This window comes from Rana temporaria, chromosome 3 (assembly GCF_905171775.1).
Source record: "Rana temporaria chromosome 3, aRanTem1.1, whole genome shotgun sequence".
Classification (NCBI taxonomy): domain Eukaryota; kingdom Metazoa; phylum Chordata; class Amphibia; order Anura; family Ranidae; genus Rana; species Rana temporaria.
Window position 1 is genome coordinate 451652212 of NC_053491.1, and position 15016 is coordinate 451667227.

Here is a 15016-nt window from a genome sequence, read left to right on the forward strand (position 1 = left end):
CCATTGTAAGAACGTAGAGGAGGGGGGACAGTGGGCACCCCTGTCTAGTCCCGTTAGATATAGAGAAGGTCGGAGATAGCGAGCCATTCAGCCTAACCCTAGCATGTTTGTTATTTTTAAACACAAAAAAGTACTTTAAGTATCACTTTAGTTGTAATTTAAAGCAATGGTGTTTTTTATTTTTCATATCACTCTTGAAGTTGCATTGAAAGACCCTCAATTTTTTTAAAATGTATTTTGCATAGGAACATATCCCCCTTGGTGATGCCCTTTAACAGTTCTCTGCCCAATAGCCTTGAAAATGGTCAAAATTGATCATCAAGATCCACCCCTTCATAGATTTTACTGGGTTTTGATTTTAAGTTTGGAATTGTTGGACTTCATACAACGTTCGAAGAAACCCCCAGGAACCAAACCCTAACACATTCACTCGTCCCTACCTATACTAAATGAGCAATATAACAAATTTATTGGTTTGATTAAAAAAGTAATCTATGCAGTAGCAAATTCATATTAGAGAAACAGTAATATGCATCACCATTGTGTTTTTTTTTTATGAGTTAAAATATTTGTTGAAATAATTTGTTCTTAATGGACAGAGAGGAGTCATTTGTTTTATATGAAAAAAGATGAGAAAATGCAGAGGGATTTGGGTATTAAAATAATTAGAAATGCAATGTCACAGAACAGGAATAGGTACACTTTAAATGGGACCTCGCTGTCTGCTCCAATTGCCTGGGCCCCTTCCTACTTTTACAAACCACCTATTGTTAGTTAGTATAAAATGTACCCCCAAAAAAATGTAAGTTACATTAATACCTACATTACTCCCTTCTTTAGCATTCCTGGGCGTGACTTCACTCTCCTTTGAGGAAGATTCATTGAAAATGCAGAGCAGATCAAGTCTTGCAAGAAGAAACTCTAGCCCATTGCAAGGACATCTTCTCATGAGACTTGACTGATCTGTATTTTCCAGGATCTAGCAGGAAGGAGTGTGATGTCATCCTCGCCTTGGTACCATGGGCAGAAGACAGGGCAAGATAAGTATAAATGTAAACTTTTTTTCTTGATAGGTAGATTTTACATTGGGATGGAGCCCAGGCAGTGTAAGTGGACCATGACTTTTACAACAAGGTCCTCTTTATGTTATTCCATAAGTAAAGTTTTGATGTTATACCTTTATCTATGTCCTTTGACAGATGTATGCTCATTACTCCCAATGTTCTGCACTTGGAAAGTGAGGAGACCATAGTGGTGGATGGGCAGACCCGGACATTTGATGCTGATGTGGAAATTACGGACTTTCCCCAGAGAAGGTTAAGTTTGGCCAAGCAAAAAATCTCCATTAACAGCGGCAACAAATTTCTTGGCACGGCAGTACTGACGGTAAATATTAGTTCATACCAATCCAGAAGAGGCATCATCATAACAAACTTTGAATTGTAATTTTCTTGTTGAATTTTAATCTCCACAGATTCCCTCTAAGGACCTACTGAAGGACCGCAGTGAAAAACAATTTGTGTACGTTACAGTAAGGTCTCCAGTGTGTAGTCTAGAGAAGGTTATCATGCTTGGACACCAGAGCGGTTATGTCTTTATACAGACGGACAAGACCATCTACACTCCAGGATCTACAGGTAGCCCATAGACCAACAGACCTTTGAACTCTATACAACTGTACTTTTGATTGTCTATATATAATACATGTATGGTTGTTTAGGTATTTTTGTGTCATCCAAAAGTGGAATGAAGTCAGTGATAGAGGACCACTGAAAAAGCTAAAATTTCAGTTCTGAGTCAGCAATGATGGGTTGGATCATCCCTAAGATTGCTTAGAGACATGTGACAGTTGGATACACAAACAAACCATGTTGTTGGTAGGTCAAAACCAAGGGAAGACTATACAATAAAAATCTGAGGTCTTAAGCCTTCCCCGCTCAATCAAAAACTAGAAAAAAAAATATTATATTATATCCCATTATATAGCCTAGTAGTCTGCCATCAAATGCTCGCAAGGACTGTTTGTGCTGCTCTTTCCACTACATTGTTGTGGCAAAGCAAGGGATACCCTGATTAATACATGGAATAGTGAAAGGAGTGTCCAATGTCCAAAATAATATAAGTCTGAGGCGTTTTTGGAGAGTAGCAACAAGTACATCAAACCAACACATTTCTGGAGGGTGGCTCTCCCTGCTTCAGGGCTGTTTCTGCACACTATTCAAATGGGAATGATTCCCATGCAGGTTATATATTTGTCAGATCTCAGACAAAAGACTGACAAAGTTTCAGCTGAGGTTGCAAGGGAAGTTATTTTTTTTCTTTTTACTGAAAAGTGGGTTAGTTAAAGTGAAACTGTAGTCCCACCGCTCTTGCCATACTATTTAATTATGTGCAGCCATACATACATACCACACTTGCACATTATAACAGACAGGCTGTTTGCACTCCTTCAGCTAGACAGATCACAACTCTCCCATACTGCCCTTCGTTGCTTGGTTTGCCACCATCTTCCCCTGTTTTTTTTTCCAGGCCATTAAATGGCTTATAGATGCTAAGAGTGTACAGGTGCCTGTCCTTATTAAATCTTTTTTTTTTTTTTATTAATAATTGTATTTATTTAAGACACAAAGGATATAACGGAAATAATCGTACATACACTTGACATTCCATATTTGAAAAACTATACATAGGACATATTCTCATAGAAATAACGAAAAAATGCAGGGGGGGGGGGGAATGGAAAAAACTACGGAGAGAAATAACTCCCCCCTTCAGCCTTAAACCTCTTAGGTTGAGACCAATTAACTTATTCATCCACTTATTACATCACATATTATAGTATCTCAATCCCCTCTATTTACTATTCCCAAAAAAAGAGAAAAAAAAATCATAATTGGCTTCTACTTCCTGGTACCTTATTTCCTTAATTTATCCATTAAGATCCAATTCTTTATACTTAATACCCCTTTTAGTCTCTAACTTCTCTTACCAATTCATGCCGCTATTTCCATGACCTGCCCACTAACGCACACCACAACACAAACGAACAGCAATAACAAAACAAAACGAAACAAAAAATAAATAAAAAATACCTCTATGGCTGTCAAGAAAAAATAGAGACTCCCCATGCATCTGTAAAAATTAGTCCCATTATGCCACGTACACACGATCAGTTCATCCGATGAAAACTGACTGATGGATTTTTTCATCAGATATCCGATGAAGCTGACTTTCATCAGTCTTGCCTACACACCATCAGTTAAAAATCCGTTCGTGTCAGAACGCGGTGACGTAAAACACTACGACGTGCTGAGAAAAATGCTTCCGAGCATGCGTCGACTTGATTCTGAGCATGCGTGGATTTTTAACCGATGGATTTGCCCCCAGACGATCGTTTTTTTCTAGTGTTTTTTTTAACCATCAGATAATTTTAAAACAGGCTCTAAGTTTTTTCACCGATGGGAAAAAAAAACATTGGGTGCACACACGATCGGTTTGTCCGATGAAAACGGTCCATTGGACCGTTTTCATCAGATGAACCGATTGTGTGTACACGGCATAAGTCTCATTAAACTTCTCCCTTATTCGTTTCATTTCCATGGGGGGTTTCCCTCCTCTTCAGAAGCCAAAAAGACCCTCCAAGAGAACCATGTCTTGGAGTATCTTTCTTGTTGATGCTGTGCTGAAAGGACCAGATCTTCTAATCTACTGATCTATTTTACCTTCCCTATCCACATCTCTATTGTTGGTGGAGATGGTGATTTCCATTCCATGGGAATACAGGCCTTTGCAGCATCTAAGAGATGATAAATACTTGATTCCCGATAAACTTTCTCTGGCATTTGATTAACATGCAAAATGAAAAACTCTGGGTCATCCGGTATGTTTTTTTCCCCAGAACATTAAATGACTTATAGATGCTAAGAGTGTACAGGTGCCTGTCCTTATTTTTTTAACCCTGTAAGACAAAGGCATAATGTGCTAGTATGCATCGCAAATACTTGCATTAGAGCGAAGCCCTTCAGCAGCGTGCTGTCACTGCTGAAGGCACTTCCATCTTCACCCGGTCTTCCTTCCAGGTTTGCATCCTCTGGCCATCTGATTGGCTGTGCCGTGATGATGTCACTATTGCACATAGGTCTGGGAGTCACGGACTGTGGCACAGCACTCTGAAGGGATGGCATGGGTATGCTGTCCCTTCAGAGTGCATGTGCCAGCGATGTCACCGGCTGCATACACTGTGAATATCTCTTAAACCGTACATTCACTAAACCTACAGGTTTACCTGTAGGTACAAATTCAAAAAAAGGGTTTACTTCCACTTTAAAGTTTTGCTTATATTGAGATGAATTATAGACACTGCCGAAAAATTCATTTGTTTTCATTTTCGTTTCATTCTTTTCTCTTTTGTTTTTTGGGGTCATTCGTTATGATCGCAATTCGTAAATTATTAAATTCATAAATTCGTAAATTCCATAATAAGAAATTTGAAAGAATAACTAACTAATTAACTAATAATAACTAACTATTAAATTATAGGTATTGGAATTTCCATTACAATCTAGCTGTTAGGGAACGTAACGAATACAAATGTATCCAAAGTTATGAATTATCCGAAATAATGAATGCAACATCTAAACAAATGGAACGGAACAAATTAATATGAAATAATAATAATAAAATGTTTTTATTATTTTTGTTATTTATTATTATTAATTTGTTACGTTCCATCTGTTCAGATACGGCATTCATTAATTCGGATCATTTATAACTAAATAATAAATTTGTATTCGTTGCGTTCACTAACAGACAAATTTGAAAGGAAATTCCAATACCTATAATTTAATAGTTGGTAATATTTAAGTTATTATTAGTTAGTTATTATTTCAGATTTCTGAATATTTGGGTTTTCGGATTTTCGAAAATTAGAAGTTATGAATTTTCAATTTGACAAATTTATTTATTTATTTAACTATTCGAGTTCACAAATATTTGGAAAAATTCATTAAACAGGTTTTCGTTAATTTGAATATTTCTGAAAGAATTCGAAGGAATTTGTCGAAATGTTTTAAAAAACAAATTCGGAATGAAACAAATTGCACATGTCTAATGAATTATGTGGCCTTTTTACATGCACTTTAGGCTTAGTACAAAGGTTAGTTTCTTACTAATCATTTTTGTGTCCTTCTTTCCATAGTTCTCTACCGCATCTTTTCGATGAATTATAAAATGTCCCCCATAAACAAAGCTGTCATTTTGGAATTTATGGTAAGTGTTAGATTTCTTTTGCAATCAAAAGTCCTGTACAGTGTAAAAAATTAAAAAAATAAATCACCTACAATGTTTTTTTTGGGCCAAGAACCAGGGCTGTCACATAGGAGGAAGGGTGGGTGGTCATGGATGGGCATGTGCTTTTTTTACCACAAAGAATGGGGCATTTCTCTTGGCCCAAGTGGCTGTATAAAGTGGAAGAGGTAGCGAGGGAAAAAATACTGTATGTGCAGCTGCAGAGGGGGAAAACATATGACCTTCAATTAAATATAAAGCCTGCCATCACCTGCTTCCTTCTAAAAAGGACCAGCATGGAGGCTTGGAAGGTTGGAGCGGTTGGAGTGGTCAACCTCAATTTTTACAGGAAAAGTAAAAGTTTCATGGAACTTAAGATGCCTTTATCCTCTAATCATTATGAAATGCCGATTTTTACTGAAGGTAATCCTTGATTAAGCATGTGTTAAAGCAATATTAAACCCAAAAGCAATTATTTATTATATTGCAGCTTATCAATTCTTACATCTGATGGCTGCATTTGTTTCCTATTTTTAGGATTACTTTTTTTTCCACCTGGTGATCCTGTCAGTAAGTCTGTTGTTTTTCAACAGAACAAGCTCTCCGGCAGACAAACATTTAGAGGGTTGAGAGAAACCATTAAAAGGCTGACAAGGGTGCCTACAATGATCAGCTTTTATGTATTTACTGTATGTAAAAACTATTACTGTAACTGCTTAGAAAGTTTGAGTTGGACTTTGGCCTCAATTTTTTTAGTGTATCTAAATCTGCCTTTCACGCTGGTGCCGTGGCTGTGTTTGTGGTTTTAGCAGCACTTTTTCAGCTGCTAGCGGGGTGCTTTTAACCCCAAAGGAGGGGGTTAAAACCTCCTGTGTTGCGGCGCTTCCGAAACGCTTTTCAGGCACAATGGGCAGGGGAGTTTTGAGAGTGCTGTATACAGCGCTCCCAAACCGCCCCAAAGATGCTGCTTGCAGGACTTTTCTAACGTCCCGCAAGCACACCGCCCCAGTGTGAAATCACTTGGGCTTTCACACTCGGGCGGCATGGGAGGTAGTTTTCAGGTGATTTACTGGTGCCATTTTTATCACTAAAACACCTGAAAACTGCCTCAGTGTGAAAGGGGTCCAACACTCCCCTCCCCTCTGACTGACAATGATGTTGTCCAAAGGTGCCCCCTGGGCTTCTTCCTTCAGAGTGGAGGCGCTCTAATACAGGAGGTGTGTTACTGACCAAATCACCAGGTAAAAACAAAGGAAAAAAGATTAAAAAACAAATGCAGCCACCACATCTAATGATTGGTAAGCTGCTATATATTACATTTTTGGTTTTGGGCTTAATTCTGCTTTAATTGTGTACTCAGTATAAATTGCTAAGATTTGTAACAGGCTTTTTAAATCTGCCACTGGCTGCCCTCTTAAGATGTGCTTAATTTCTTGGAATGCTTTCTCCTCTTTTTCCAGACTCCTGAAAACATTATTGTTAAGAGGGATACCGTAAAACAGGATTCAGCCTCGGGCATCCTCTCCCTGTCGTATAAACTGCCTGAACTTGTAAGGTGAGGATATATGCTAGTTTTTTTTTTTTTTTTTTTTACAGTTAATCAGGTCCAACTATATTTATAGATGCAAATGAAATGGGTAAAAGGTGGCTTCAGCTCCTGTTCTCCAATTGTAGAAAACCCTCCAGATGCGTTTCGTCCTTTATTCAGGGCCTTTATGATTAAAGTTTTTGTAAAGCCCTATGTTTTTTACCTTCATGCTTTCAATGCATGAAATTAAAAACCTTCAGTATGCAGCTCCCCCTACAGCCCCTCTAGCGATGTTCACATGAGCGGCTACTATCCCAGCTCTTTGCCTCCTCATTGGCTGAGAGACCTGCAGCAGGAGCCATTGTGAATCACAGGCCAGTAAGGAGGGAGCGCGGGAGCGGGGTTGACCCCAGTTTTGTGTGTCTTATAGACACCCATAGCATGCCTTACTAAGGGGGCACTCGGCAGGGGGGAGGAGCCCAGAGCACCAGTGGGGGACACAAGAAGAGGAAGATCGGGTTGGGATCCACCAGCTGCCTTGATTGATGGCAGTCTCAGCGTCTCAGCAAGCAATGAGGAAAGACGCTGACTGACAGTTAGCAGCTCTCTGCTTGGGGATCTGTGAGAACCGAGCCATCTGTGATGTTCGGTGGCTCGGTTCTCAGTGCAGAGATGGCGGGGGACAGATGAAACATCAGTCTGATGCTCCATCCACTGAGGTAAGTATGTTTAAAAAAATTAAAAATAAAACCCATACTTCTCTTCTAGGCCCTCAAAAAGGATCAATGCGTCTGAGTTCTCTACAGGTGGAGAACAGGAGCTTAAGCCATCTTTTACCCATTTCATTTACATTTATGCAACAGAAAGTTGGTGTCTTTGTGCAGACAGCCACCATTTTGTTGAAGTTTACTGGAGTCTTACAATCTGATCCGGTCTGCCTTGCACCAGTCTATCTACATGCTGATCTAAATGATACAGGTTTGGGGGCATTTGAATGGTACCATTTTCATTGTTTTGAGCCAAATATAGATGTATACAGTAGATAATCCACATGTGTGGAAACTCATTCAAACAGACAGCCTCTTCTCATATGGGATGGATTACTTCACAACCCAAGGTGCAACCAAAATTTTATTTTTAAGGAGAAGTAAACACAGAAGAACAAAAAGAAAAGAGTCCGAAAAAGAAAATTACTATTGTAAAAAGGGTCTGGCCTTTAGGCAGCGTTTCCTTGATAAAAACACTCTACTGTCACTCTGCTCAACTCTTAAGACCAAAGTAGCTACACCGATCACCCATAACATTCTGACCACTGACAGGTAAAGTGAATAACATTGATTATCTTGTTACAAGGGCACCTGAAAGTGGGTGGGATATATATATTCCACCCACTTTCAGGTGCCCTTGTAACAAGATAATCAATGTTATTCATTTAGTCATTGGTCAGAATGTTATGGATGTTCGGTGTAGCTACTTTGGTCTTAAGAGTTGAGCAGAGTGAGAGTAGAGTGTTTCCATCAAGGAAACACTTAAGGACATGTTGTCCCTGAAGTTGATGCGTTGAAAGCAGAAAAAAATGGGCAAGTGTAAGGATTTAAGCAACATTGACAAGGGCAAATTGTTATGGCTAGATGACTGGGTCACTGCAGCTCTTGTGGTATGTTCTGGGTCTGCAGTGGTTAGGACCTACCAAAATTGGTCCAAGGAAGAAAAATTGTCAAACCGATGAAAGGGTCATGGGTGGCCAAAGCTCACTCATGCACATGATGAGTGAAGGCTGACCTGTGTAGTCCGAGCCAATAGAAGAGCTACTAAAGGTCTAATTGCTGAAAAAATTAATGCTAGTTCGAATAGAAAGGCGTCAGAACACAGTGTATCACAATTTGTTGTATATGAGGCTGTGTAGCCGCAGACCGGTCAGGGTGCCCATGCTGACCCGTGTCCACAGCCAAAAATACTTAGAATGGGCATATGAGCATCAGAAATATACCACAGAGCAATGGAAGAAGGCGACCCGGTCTGATGAATTCAAGAATGGTTTGAGAAACACAACAACGAGTTTGAGGTGTTAAATTCTCCAGATCTCAATCCAATCAAGCATCTGTAAGATATGCTGGAAAAACAAGTCTGATCCATGTAAGTCCCACCTCACAACTTACAGTAATTTAAAGGATCTGCTACTGATGGCTTGGTGCCAGTAACCACAGCATACCCTCAGAGGTTTAGTGGAGGCCATGCCTTGATTGGTTATTGTGGGCGGTCATAATTTTATTACTGATCAGTGTATATCTACTGTAAATGAATGAGCTGTTCCATATGCATGGGGATAAAAATGACGCACATTTTTCTTATGCAGTGTGGGGACATGGACCATAGCAGCAAGATTCGAAGACTCTCCTCTTCAGAACTATACCGCAAATTTCGAAGTGAGGGAATATGGTAAGGTTTTTACCTTTAAAAAAAGAAATGTAGGGACACCAATAACAGACTGTTCACAGTAGAATACATCAATCCATTTGGAGCAAACCATCCCAAAGTAAATCTGATTTGTTGTAGGTTGCTACATTTTAGTTATAGATCTTTGCACTGTGCTCTACTTTAGTAAAATAAATACAAAACAATAATAAATTTATTATCAAATGTTTTCATACAAATTCACACAATATCCATACTTTTTCAATTGAATATAAGTATAAAAATGTGTGCATTTTAAGTTGGGCACTGAGAGGCAGGACTGATGGGCACTGCTGATGGGCACTGATAGATGGCACTGATGGGCACTGGTAGGCAGCACTGATAGGTGACACTGAGAAGGCAATGATGTGCACTAAATGGCAGCACTAATGGACACTGATTGGTGGCACAGATGGGCACTGGTAGGAGGCACTGATGAGGCTGAACTCATAGCTGGCACTTATGGACACTGATAGGTGGCACTGAGAGGCGGCACTGATGGGCACTGATAGATGGCACTGATGGGCACTGGTAGGCAGAACTGATAGGTGACACTGATGAGGAGGCAATGATGTGCACTGATTAGCAGCACTGGTGGGCACACATTGGCAGCAGTGGTGGGCACAGACTGGCAGCACTGGTGGGTACTGTTGGGACTACACTGATAATAGGGACACTGGTAATCAGTGCCCTGATTATCAGTGTACATGTCCCTTTTACACAAGCCGGTTATCATCTCTCTTCTCCTCTCCTCATGCTGTTAAGGTGAGGAAAGGAGTGCCGATAACTGGCTTCTGTTTAGATATATGATCAGCTGTGATTGGACACAGCTGATCTTGTGGTAAAGAGCCACTGATTGGCTTGTTACCTCAATCTGTAACCATCAGTGTCCTCCAGACACTGCGATCACAGGGCACGTGGCGGGCGTGATCATGGCATGCCCTCATATGATGCATTCCAGAACTAGCTGGCTGTGCTGTAGCTGTCATTCGACTATAACACAGCCAGCAAGTGGTTAAACTAAAAGTTCAGTTGGGCTATAAGTATTTTGTTCTGCACTGTCAAGGTAAAAATAAATGTGTAACTTCCTAATGACCTCTTTCTCGTTCTTTAGTATTGCCAACATTTGAGATCCAACTGATTCCAGACCAAAGATTCTTTTATTTTGATGATCAAGAGTTTGTCGTAGATTTAAGAGTAAGGTGAGTTCAGCGTAAATATGTGATGTAAAAACAGTTATATTAAAATATGCAGATTTTTTGGAGGAATGGGTGATGTCTATTCTAGTGATTGGTAATATCTGTACAGGAAGTATGCGTTGTTCATTGACAAATGTTTCATTGGTTGGTTTATTTACCGTGTTGTTCTATTTTTTTTCTCAGATACCTCTATGGGAAAGAGGTGCACGGTTCAGCATTTGTATTGTTTGGAGTAGCGAAGGATGGGGTAAAGACAAGCTTTCCGAATACCCTTAGGAGGATTCAGGTTAGAAGAGTATATTTCAGTTCAACTTTTATTTTCAAAACTCTCAAAACTTTTCAAAATTAGACCTTTTTCCTTTTTCTTTTACTATTTGTACTTTTATGCCTTTTTAAATATGAGTGCATAGTTGACCCTTGTTTCCATGTCTTTTGCGCAAAAACATAGGAACTGGGTTGCAGAAATATGTCACCAGGTGCTCTGGACTGAATAGTCAAAATCTGAAACATTTGGCTGTAGCAGGAGGCTGTTAGTTTTCTGAAGGGCAGGAGAGTGGTACAATAATGGGTTTCAACAGTGAAGTATGGTGAAGGGTCCTTGCAAATATGGGGTTGCATTACTGCAAATGGAGTTGGAAAACAAGTCCTGTAAGTGATGGTTTGTCCTCCACAGAGCCCCGATCTAAACATCATGTAGTCTGTCTGGAATTAAATGAAGAGGCAAAAGGCAAACATCTGTGGTTAGTTCTCCAAGATGTTTGGAACAACCTACCTGCCTAGTTCCTTCAAAACTGTGTGCAAGTGTACCTAGAAGAATTGATTCTGGTTTGAAGCCAAAAGGCAGGCACACCAAATATTGATTTGATTTGGATCTCTCTTCTGTTCATTTACTTTTTTTTACCCATTTTGTTAATTGATAAATATAGACTATTAACATTTCTATTTCTGAAAGCTTTCTTAATTTACAGAATTTGTTCACGCCTTTACACACACATGCACCACAGCCTTCTAGTTTTAACCACTTAAAGGCCACCTACCGCAGATATTCTGTGGCAGGGCAGCTCACATTGCCTCTGCCAACATCTGCCAATCGTTCTCCTGAGAAGCAGAACTTTGAGCTGACAGAGAAAAACACAGTGATCTTGTGTTCCTGCTAAGCAGGAACACGGATCTCTGTGTTCCCTGAGTCAGTCCATTCCCAACACAGTTAGCAAGCACACTCGAGGGACACACTTAAAGTGGCTGTAAACCCTTTACAACCACTTTATGCTACAGGTAAGCCTATATTAAGGCTTACCTGTAGCTACCCAGGATAAGTCCTAAAACTGCACGTTTAAGGAGATATCCCCTGTCCCCTACATGTTCCAATGTCATCGGCACATGCGCACTTATGTGTCGTTGCTTCGATCCGTGTTCCGTTACCAGCAGCTCCTGCGCGCGTGCGGAAGAGAGATGTCGCCAGAGGGGGGGACGAGGACGGCTGAGGGGGCTTCGATCTAAGCTAAGTAATTCATAATTAGCTAATATGCTATACATACTAGCTCATTATGCCTTTGTCTTGCAGGGTTTTTTTTAAAGGGTTTACAACCACTTTAACCCTTTGATTGCTCATGAAGTTAACCCCTTCCCTGCCAGTGTCCTTAGTACAGTTATGCCATGTACACACAATCTGGTTTTTGCCCGGCCAAACTCACATCGGAATTCCGAAGGAATTCCATCGGAGTAAATTAGAACTTGTTCTCTATCTAAACTCTGATGGAATTCATCTGAATTTCCGATGGAATTACTCCAATGGGGCACACACACGGTTGGAATTTCCGATGGAAAAAGTCTGTCTAACTTTTTCCATCGGAAATTCCGAACGTGTGTACGGGGCATAACAGTGCATATTTTTAGCACTGATCACTGATCACTGATCACTGTAATAATGTCACTGGTTCACAAAAAAGTGTCAAAAGTGTCAAAAGTGTCCGTTAGGTATCCGATTTGTCTGCTGCAATGATGCAGTCCCGCTAGAAAACGTTGATCGCCACCAGTACTAGTAAAAAATAAGAAAAATGCCATAAAAATACCCCATAGGTTGTAGATGCAATACATTTTGTGCAAACTAATCAATATACAGTTATTGGGATTTGTTAACAAAAATATGTAGCATAATACATATTGGCCTAAATTTATGAAGAAATGTGATTTCTTTTTATTTTTTATTTTTTTATTGTGTATGCTTTATAGTAGAAAGTAAAAAATATTGTTTTTTTTTTTTTCAAAATTGTCACAATTTTTTTGCTTATAGCGCAAAAAATAAAAACCACAGAGGTGATCAAATACCACCAAAAGAAAGCTCTATTTGTGGGATAAAAAGGACATGAATTTTATTTGGGTACAGCATTGCATGATCGTGCAATTGTCAGTTAAAATAATGCAGTGCTGTATCGTAAAAAATGGCCTGGTCATTAAGGGGGTGAAACCTTCCGTGGTGAAGTAGTTAACTTCACATTATTCTTTTTCCTCACATTTTATTTCTTAGATCGAAAATGGAGATGGTACAGTTACCTTACTGAGAAAAGAATTTGTGAAGAACTTTAAGGATGAAGATGACATGCTCCAGTTCTCCCTTTATATGTCTGTCACAGTGGTTACTGACTCAGGTGAGTAAAGGAACCTTCACAGGGAATTAATTACATGTTAATGATGCTATTTCAGTACTATGTAGGAACAGAGACACTGGGTAATTGAAAAGGAGACAATTCCCCTAGCAGTCTCCAAAAAATGGATTATTGGGTACAATACATGTAGAGTAAAATTAAAGCGGGAGTTCACCCGAAAAACTATTTTTAACATTAGATTGATGCTCATTTTGTCAAGAGGAATCGGGTGTTTTTTTAAAAATCGAAGCAATACTTACCGTTTTAGAGATAGATCTTCTCCGCCGCTTCCGGGTATGGTCTTCGGGACTGGGCGTTCCTATTTGATTGACAGTCTTCCGACGGTCGCATACATCGCGTCATGAGTAGCCGAAAGATGCCGAACGTCGGTGCGGCTCTATACGGCGCCTGCGCACCGACGTTCGGCTACTTTCGGAAAATCGTGACGTGATGTATTCGACCGTCGGAAGCCTGTCAATCAAATAGGAACGCCCAGTCCCGCAGCCCATACCCGGAAGCGGCAGAGAAGATCTATCTCTAAAACGGTAAGTACTGTTTTGATTTAAAAAAAAAACACCCGATTCCCCTTGACAAAACGAGCCTCAATCTAATGTTAAAAATTTACTTTTTGGGTGAACCTCCACTTTAAGGGTTTTTTACTTATACATAAAGATAAAAACTGAATATCCAGATACAGAGAAGCGGGCATCGATTTCAATTTCAAAAAGGTGTGTTGAAATACAGTCTGTCTATACATTTGTTTCACTAATACTTAGTGAACTCCAAAATGGAGGCAAGAGATTTAGCGGGTCCTCAATAGATAAGTATTCCTCTACATGTTTCACAGAATTCTACACCTTCTTCAGGAGAAACAGACTGGATAGTATCTGAAACAAAAATAACAAAATACACATAATATACAAAAAAACTAAGCAAAACAAAAAATATATATGTATAAGTAGAATTGGTGGATGGGGAAGGGAAAACACGGGGGTTTATCAGCATAAACCAACCCACTAGACAAAGTCAAGACTGTGGCACCGTCAATGCTCCCTTACAGCAGACTTGGGGGAAAAATGCGGGTGGATGCGTTGATGCTGCGTAGCAACTATAAAAAATACAAACTGTATATAGATCATAAGTATAGATCATAAGTATGCAAGGCAGGCTTGAGAGGAATCACGACAAATCACGTTGTGTATGACATGAATAACGGTTGTGTGTAAGCGGCATCAGGGTAACAAGCCACCTATTTCAAACTTCGGAATGGCCAGTTTTAGGGCTCATTCACACCACCAGTTCTGGGTTTTGTTGCCCATTCCAGGGGCAATACAAGGACAGGCAAAAAGTCCAAAAGAAAAAAGGGTAAAAAACAAACAAAAAAAACCCTCCTTCCAATGTGTATAAAAATGCTGTAAAAACGCATGTTAAAAAAGGCAGGCAGAGAATGGTCAGGATACAGGCATGTTCGGCAACAGGATATCAAGCAGTGTAGAGCTGAGCGTGGTTACAAGGCAGGCCAGGATCAGGATAACAGAGATCATTTGTAGTCAAACAAGCCGGGTCAAACACAGGAAACAGATCAGATCACAGGAACAGGAAGTCACAGGAACAGGTATGAACTGCAGATCAGGCAGTGAAGACACAGTGCTGCTGAGGTGTTTAAATAAGGCAGCCTGTTGCCAATCACTGAAATCAGTCTGCACTATTAACCCTTAGGTGGCAACTCCATGACAAAGCTCTTACAGTGGTCAAATGTATTGTCTAAAAACGTTCTTGCACTGTTCATATAGGGGGAGATTTACTAAAACTGGTGCAGCTGTGCATGGTAGACAGACAATCAGCTTCTCACTTCAACTTGTTCAATTGAGCTTTGTCAATAAAACCTGGAAGCTGATTGGCTT

The 15016-nt window shown here is 39.9% G+C and overlaps 1 protein-coding gene across 1 annotated transcript in view; it reads left to right on the top strand.

Annotated features, from left to right (window-relative positions):
* The window catches only part of LOC120933436 (venom factor-like), a 120540-nt gene that overhangs the window by 5146 nt on the left and 100378 nt on the right, over positions 1 to 15016 (top strand). The window contains exons 2-9 of the mRNA XM_040346653.1: positions 1200 to 1386; positions 1475 to 1637; positions 5198 to 5268; positions 6747 to 6841; positions 9171 to 9253; positions 10383 to 10470; positions 10651 to 10753; positions 12995 to 13115. Of these exons, the coding sequence (XP_040202587.1) occupies positions 1200 to 1386; positions 1475 to 1637; positions 5198 to 5268; positions 6747 to 6841; positions 9171 to 9253; positions 10383 to 10470; positions 10651 to 10753; positions 12995 to 13115 (911 nt within the window). The remainder of the gene's footprint in view (positions 1 to 1199; positions 1387 to 1474; positions 1638 to 5197; positions 5269 to 6746; positions 6842 to 9170; positions 9254 to 10382; positions 10471 to 10650; positions 10754 to 12994; positions 13116 to 15016) is intronic.